The sequence below is a fragment of the Varroa jacobsoni genome, unplaced genomic scaffold (assembly GCF_002532875.2).
Source record: "Varroa jacobsoni isolate VJ856 unplaced genomic scaffold, vjacob_1.0 scaffold_242, whole genome shotgun sequence".
In the NCBI taxonomy this organism is placed as follows: domain Eukaryota; kingdom Metazoa; phylum Arthropoda; class Arachnida; order Mesostigmata; family Varroidae; genus Varroa; species Varroa jacobsoni.
In genome coordinates this window covers 188,218-196,258 of record NW_019213144.1, presented here as the reverse complement: position 1 = coordinate 196,258, position 8,041 = coordinate 188,218, and the positions used below count along the sequence as shown (strand labels likewise).

Here is an 8,041-nt window from a genome sequence, read left to right as displayed (position 1 = left end):
ATTCAACTTCGGTAGTATCTGAAACATTTTTTTCCATCTCGTCTGACATAATACGACGACTCGCAGAGAGAATATTCAGCCATATCTGTGTAAGCATACTTGCTTACGCATTCGATCCAAAAGTGAGCAGAAACAATAGTGTCACACATATTTCTACTATTCCCGAAAAACCGGACCTGGATTACTACATAAATTGAGGAAACATTAGAAATCGAAGTTTTGCTAGCGGTCACACGTGGAGTCGCAGTTGACTACTAAAGGCTCTGCGAGCCTAGTGGTAAGATTTCGGTCTTAACGTGGATCCTAAGATCTCAAGGCTGAGCAAAACAGGTCCTTACGGGTAGTTATGTAAACAACTATTCATCTTAATGTATATACGGTGAGTAAAGGGTAGGAACAAAGGTTTCGATAGAGACAACAGCTGACAGGGTTAACGCACATCAAATACCCTCCCGCCTGCGGCGATGGTACCATGAGCAACTGGTTTCTGAATGAAATAGATTTTGTTGGTTAATGCCTTCGTACGCTAACTATACCTGTCACGCGTTAAACATGACCTTCCTTTCATTAATTCACGTCGTCACGTCGGCAGAAGATGTGTTCATCAACAGGTCCAGGACAATGTAATGCTGACGTCACGAAGATCTCAGCAATGCCAGTTAGGCAGTCAGGTAACGAAAACACTTTCAGATTGTATTTCGACCACTACGATCTCCGAACGAGGTCGAATCAGACCTTTTTTGAAAATGAAAACCACAAAGACAAATTTATTGATTTAAGGCATCTCGAAGGATGCCGAGTGATTTAACGCTGACTTGGGCTTAATTAGCGCCGAGGGCCCAAGAGATTTCCCGCTGGAAAAAGTGCCTTGTGTTCTTCCTTTGACCCAATGCGGTGGCAGCAACGATCGTGATCGTGTGACAAAAGTACCAATTCTCACGCATAAAACAGCACCTGCATCATGTTGCAGCGGCGATAACCATAACAACAAAATACGGGCGCTGACCATAACCGTTGCAAAAAACGGCATGTTCACAGGTCCCTCTGTTCATAAAGGGCGCAGGCGTCGTGGGTTCGTATGCCACTGATGAACCAAATAGCCACCAACCGATGGAAAATAACATGGTACTTCTTATCAAGGCTGATAGTCCGCAATGCGGGCCTACTCTTCGCAGGTTTCGGCTAGAGACTGAAAAGGGCTCAAGTATGCCGTGGATTTCCCCTCGGAGAGCCCACTTAGTAATACCTCATGATTCAGATCTGAAATGATGCAATATGTAGGGAGTAGAAGCTGGAAATCGGCCGGGTGAAATATCTCGAAAAATTGATTTACGCGGTGAATGGGAGTTCAAGGAGCATGTATCCATTCCTCGTATTTAGGGCTATCGCTCTTCGATGCGGAGAAGAGAACGAATCGCTTTGAGGCATCTGGTATGTATAACTATTTTAGAGCTCAACGGATTTGGGCGTAAAGCTAATCCTCTACTTTAGAAGAAAGAGCTTAATATACTTGAAAGTGGGTTTTATCTCTACTTCAGAAGAAAGAGCTTAATACACTTGAAAGTGGGTTTTATTCCTCGTTTTATCTATCTCATTTTAAGCAGCGTGTGGGTTCGAACTACCTAAAGGTAAAAGTTCCGTTCCAACAGAACTTTATTTAAAAAACGTCGCTAGTATGTTTGAAGTAAAAACGCTTTGTATATAGTAAATTACGAGTTTGTCATCTTTTTGGGATCGTACGACGTATATTATTGCTGTGGATTTTTTCCCTTGGAGTAAAGATAGCTTTCTCATTTGATGTAAGTTATTTGAAAAATTAATTTTGATGTTAATGTTTCAAGTAACAGTCGTGAGGACTGGGCAGATTTCGCAGTTTTTTGTTGGGCGGATGTTTAAATAATAGCTTTATAATGGCTAAGTGCTGATAATAATGGCTGGCAAATGCAAATACCCATGGGACCCATGTTCGTGTCTCAAATTATATCGTTCGCGAAAATTAGTACCAGTTTGCCGAAGTCTACGCTTCCTTCGACTAAATGCTTTGTGATACGCTCCTACGTTTGGGTAGGAGATCGAATGACGACTTTGATCTATTTCTGCATTCAGCAGGTAGCCTGAAAAACAAATGTAGATTCTGTCACCAGCGGTTGATGTAGCTAGGTATCCATAAGGATCCTCCCTGACATCATTTTAAACGCTGCCAGCACACTGCCAGAATACGCAGGGTAGCTAGGAGGTTCAAAGACGACATGACTGCAAATCGTACTAAATCGAGGCCTGCGCAGCAGATGTGAAATATGCATACATCTGCTATCAGCGAGGCACCTACCGCGAACAGGACATTCACGTACTGTGTATTCTAGGAGCTCCGAACGTGTCAGTATTTTAAGATTTCACTGGAAAAACGACATACATAGGACGCCTAAACTTAATAACGAAATATTTCCCAGTAGTAACATCAATAAATATACTCTAAACAGGGCGAATTTCCCGGTAATACAGATGTTTCTGTGGCATCGCCTGTAATTTAAAATCCCTACACTTGCCTAAAATCGCAACAAAGGCCTATATTACCGGGTTGTTTCTGTAACAGGGTTTACGAAGGCGATGAACTATTTTACATCCAATTTGTCTGCTAGCATCCGATTCGTGTGTCAAGATCTCCCAGTATGATATGGTTCGACACACGTTTGATTAAGCCTCAGCCCCTAATGCCTGAAAATTACTGGTAAATTGAGATTTCAAACAAGCTAACTAGCGACCTTGAGAACTTGCAATTTACTTCCTTTGGCTAAGTATTCAGCGAAGTAAGTAGCTCTGGTGCAAAAATATCACGAGTTTACTTCCCTATTTACACCCAACCTGTCTGAGTCAGCGATGAATGCGTTGCAAGCTGCCAATCCAAGTGTGGGACATGCCCTCATGTGTAAAGAGTTGCTGGTTGGTCCAGTGGTGGTAGATGAGCCCTTCGTCCTGCGTTCTCGATGATGGGTCATGGAAACTAGATAACTGTACCTATTCAGGCGAAACACGGACATTCATTGTCTTTGTCGCTTTCGCTGGTGGATGGAAACATGTTTTGCTTGATTACGACGACTTAAGAGTGACCCTGCTGTTCGTGTTTGTTCGCAAGGGAACTCAATGAATGAATGAAGTTGGATTGAACAGGAGCGTCTAGAAGCGTCTCATGAAGTTTCTTAAAATTATAAATTGATAACTACTTGAGCTGAGCAGTGCGTGTCTTTTCGCTGACTCAGGTTGTTCTATGATAACGAACTGACATTTGGCGGTTCCAAGAAGCTTAATTTTCCTCGTCGTTTTTTGCTCCGAGGTAGATGTTTTATTTATCTCCGAAAATAGGTAAACGAAATCTAGATATTGTTGAGCACAGATGAATTACAGCAATATTTCTACTTGTACGTTTGCCAATAGGTCAGTAAGCCAACAAAACCTAAAACCCTTGAAATCGTTGAAAAATGTATGCCATGCTTATGCTGGTAAAATGTCTAGGGCGTGTAACACAAGCAACGTACAATGGTAGGGTCAGTTAAAATTCGAAGCAAATTTTCGTTAATCTAATTTGAAATAAGCCCGGCCTTATAGAACTGCCCAACGAGGAATCACATGTTTTTCGTCGTATAAACCCCGGAGACAAAAATCTAAACGTTAGGCACCTGGCTCGATCCACCTGTTCTTGGTTTCTCATATGTTAATGAGGCATTTTTAATTTATGCAAGATTCCCATCAACGGCATCAACAAGCCTTTAGGGGCATGGGATACGTATGCTTGGTTACAGTTGGCGATTGTTGCCCGTCCAGAAACAGTCTTAGCAAACGTAATAACCCATGATAGTAAAAGCTGTTTTAACAAATGGAGAGACAAATGTAACGAAAAGCCATAAAAGCGCGAAACTATTGCATAGTTAAGCAACTATGACTAGCGTAAGGAAGCCTCTATTGTGAACAAGCTTATATACACATATATATATATGTATATTGACCCTAAACTAAGCAGTTTTGATGGATCCATCGTAGGCTTTTTCTGAGACACTTAACCCACAAGTAGCATTACAAATCAAAATCAATGAACGTAATAGAGGTAGTTAAGTAGTAATTATTAAAATAACTTATTACAGAAATCACTGAATATGGGCGCAAGTCGTGATGCGCCAATGTCGGTACGTATACATTTAACCTTACCCTGCATTAAGTATTGTGTTACAGTGTAAAGTTTATTTAAGGGAACCGAGGGCTTTTCGCGAGCAGATTGAGACACTGGCTCAATATCGACTCGTAATATATATACCAATGATGATTTGCTTATCTGAAATATTCAATGAAACCGTTCTATGGGTGCAATGTGCCAGAGAACTAGTTTTGATAGATATTTCTATTATTTTATTTTAGGAGACATCGCCTGAGCCCGTTTTGGTTATGCCTGTCGATAAAACAGCGCAAGTTGGTTTAAATTTATTGTTAATAATATTCAAATATTCAGGAAGTGTCGACAGACGTGTGTTTTTGATTTTGATGCCATTTTTCATCATGTAATTCAGTAGATCTTTCACCTTTCCAATCCGTAAGGAACCGCATCAAGGCGATTTGTTATCGTAAATAAGCTAGAATCTTCTTGTTCTATCGTTTTTTCCACAAACCATCAGCTGGGTAAAAACAATTACAAAAACATTTGTTATCATAGAGGTTCGTTGACGATAGTTCGCGGTGCAAACCGTAAAATACTCTCTCTTGTCTCCATTGGCCAGCTTGAAAAGGTGCTGATCAGAGCAGATCGTAATTATATCGCATTGATAGATGTAAAAATGTGTGCAAGATGACGAATTTCATGACCAGCCAGTGATGAATTATTTCAGAAAGCATCGCCTGAACCTAAAAGCATCCTAGATGAAAAACTCGTAAGTATATCTGATCAAGTCGGTATATAGGAATTCGTAAGTACTTTTATTTATTATATATTATCAATCGTTCATTACTCTATTGGCTAAATAATTGAAGTGTTTCAAGAAGATCGTTAAACCGATTTTTCCTTTTTTTTTTTTTTTTTTTAAGAAAATTCATAGGCTAGCTGAAGAAGTCATGCGTGCGAAATAACCGAGTCTGGTGAGGACTTCGGAGAGTATCGCCGGAATACAAAATCGTACCGGACGGCACGGTTTATAACCTAGTGTCTCTAACTCAGAGCCTATAATGTCCATTAACTTATTTTGAGAAGCAAGTTAGAAACGCACCATTAAGAACGTACGCCAGTTTTTGTTTGTCTCAAAGACGTCAAAAATATTTAACCTATTTATGTACAAAATTATTAACTGTGTTGAAACGGTTTCAGAAATTTTTGCCGGAACATAAAGCCTTAATGCAGGGGATAATTGTAAGTCCATAATTTGTCACAGCCTAAAATTTCAAGAACCAGATTAGAAAATCAGAATATTCTATATCAACTTTCCTTATTTCGAAAACTGAAGACCTACCTCAAACATACGCACAATATTATCGATTCGGTTGAAACGATTTCAGAGCGACGTGCCGGAACGCAAAACTCTGCTAGAGATAAAAGTAAGTCCGCGATTTAAGTCTTTCAGTTGTAGCGGAAGACATTTATGCTAGTTAATTTTGGAAAGTAGTTGGAAACTTAGTGCTGAGAGCGTATGTTCTTTTTGAAGGCCGTGGAGCTATCGAAAATTTTCGATTTTACTGAAACAATTTCAGAAGGCATCACCAGAGAGCAAAGTGGTGGGCGCAAAAGTAAGTTCATAACTTAGTTGTTGTTTAAGTTATAGCCGAAAATGTTTATAATGCTAATTGATTTAGTATGTTGTAAGCTCGCTGCTAAGAACGTATGGCATTTTTTGAAAACCCAAGGGCTGTCCAAATTAGTATGTACAACACGATCGATTCTGCTCATAATGATTTCAGAAGGCGTCACCGGAACGCAAAGTTGTGGAAGAAGGAGTATGTAGACGATTCCAATTGTTTCTTCATTACATTTCAAAGAATTATTCTCAAGCGACATTGGGCAAAAAATTATTAACAAACAGGAAGTGGTTCCACACCGATTTTCAAATTACTTTTGGGCACATGATAGCTACGAAATAGCGGTGATTCAGAGAGACAGAGCATCGCTTGAACTTGGAAGTTGTTCCAAGGGCAAAAGTTGTCTCAGATGAATGATTCAAATTTGCCGTGCTCACTGCTGAAAAGTCACCGGCTAGAGTTAATTAAATCATTAGGCCAATTACAATGCTTTCAAACAAGCTTACTGATTAGCTAATGTGTAAACTGACAGATTGTAATGAGGACATTTTCAGCCTCCAAGGGCACCGCTGGAACGCAAAACGATTCGGGACGGAAAATTCGTGAGTTTTTAATAATAACAGTAGTGTTTTGTCAAATGTTTTCCTTGTTTAATTTGTCCCTACATGTAGTTGTTTCGATAAACAAGAAATAATATTAGAAAAAATGTACGAAATAGTCAACTTTGATGATGTCATTTCGAGATCGTAGTATTTGAACCTAGGTGTCGGTATCGGATACAGAGCTTGCAACCCTAATGTTTGCTTGTACCACTTCCTTCTCATACCTACCATCACTTCCATTCAACAACTAGCCTCAAACTGCGAGCAAACAGTTACCTAACTGATTTTCAGATATTAAAAATGATTAAATTTTATTGCTTTTAGTAAATTTTAATAAAAAGTTACAAAAACTACAAGATTCTAATAAATAACGTTGTGGTTTTTGTGTATACTCAAATTGAAGGCTCTAACATATTTTCACATCAACTTTTTCTCTTCACTATCTATCGAACTACTACTAGCAAACTTCACTGATTCACATACTAGTAACTCGACAGATATACTTATCATGCAGTGACTTGCATATATAGCCATTGAATATTTGCTCACGAAGACAGTGTAGGCACGTTCAGACGTACTTAGGGAACCACCAAAATAGCACGAAAAGGCCGAGGCCTATTAAGTAACTAGCTCGATAACTAGCCAGCTGCAGGTAGGGGTCCCCCTCCACAAAACGCGACTAACTTTACCAGAGAAAAAAAATAGGCCAAATGCGTAAATTGGTGAAATCTATTCGTTACGTAGCTCGCCAGCGTACATTTTGTGCGACCTTTTTCAAGAGGTATAAACATGGCACAGAAATTCAGGCAAAGTGCGTACGAAATGTAAAATTGTGATCTAACGACTTCAGAAATTATCACGCAAAAACGTTCTGGATGCAAAACTTAGTTAACGAAAGTTGTTACTGAACGGGTTCAACACAAGGTTCCGATTCAGAAGCTGTCATAGATTAGCGATTAATGCATGTCACTTTCAGACCGTACAGCAGATGTAGACTGGTAATTTTCATTTTGTCACAGAATTATTTAGCTTTGACTGATGACGTGACTACTCCAATCAAAGATCACAACAATCATTGACATTTAGTGTTAAACACTTTCTGGTATGGATACATTGACTTAACTAGTGTCTTGAGAAACTTGTCGGCTAACGTTGCTATCACTGGCATCACGAATCCTTAAAGTGTCGTCAAGAATTTCATCGAAAAAAAATTCAGAAATTTGCTGGGCTTTACCGAATTCGTAAACATACAACTACGCTAACGAAACCCGTTTGGTCAATCTATATTTGCAAAACGTATAGTCAGTATAAGAACTTATTTGTATTAACTGCCATGTCTAAACTAACTCCACAGTGCCGCCAACTCGACTCTCACCAGGGGGACACCATTCTCTTGTTTAGTCCTATCCGGCTGGTGGTAAAGATATTAGGTCTCTCCAATTCCAATGGAGTTAAGCAAACTAAATCTGGTATACATCAGACACATTACTTGGCCTCAAGTTAATTCACGGGGCCGATATTTAACCCAATTTCTATATTTCCAGCAATCAGGTCTAATTTTGACCCACATGGCCCACATAGCCTAAATCGTGGGTTGGGGCGATTCGTTCATATTGGGTCCATGCATCTGGCCACCTCGTCGCCGATCTTCGACACTCCAGCCTCTATCC

At 39.7% G+C, this 8,041-nt stretch overlaps 1 protein-coding gene across 2 annotated transcripts in view; it reads left to right on the top strand.

The window, feature by feature from the left end:
* Positions 1 to 3,914: 3,914 nt before the first annotated feature.
* The window catches only part of LOC111273971 (uncharacterized), a 13,984-nt gene continuing 9,857 nt past the window's right edge, over positions 3,915 to 8,041 (top strand). Inside the window, exons 1-8 of one of the 2 annotated variants that reach the window (XM_022856019.2) lie at positions 3,915 to 4,178; positions 4,408 to 4,458; positions 4,872 to 4,913; positions 5,345 to 5,386; positions 5,533 to 5,571; positions 5,725 to 5,760; positions 5,932 to 5,967; positions 6,324 to 6,371. In XM_022856019.2, coding sequence (XP_022711754.1) covers positions 4,149 to 4,178; positions 4,408 to 4,458; positions 4,872 to 4,913; positions 5,345 to 5,386; positions 5,533 to 5,571; positions 5,725 to 5,760; positions 5,932 to 5,967; positions 6,324 to 6,371 — 324 coding nt within the window. In that variant the 5' untranslated portion in view covers positions 3,915 to 4,148. The remainder of the gene's footprint in view (positions 4,179 to 4,407; positions 4,459 to 4,871; positions 4,914 to 5,344; positions 5,387 to 5,532; positions 5,572 to 5,724; positions 5,761 to 5,931; positions 5,968 to 6,323; positions 6,372 to 8,041) is intronic. The other variant, XM_022856020.2, reaches the window with a different exon arrangement.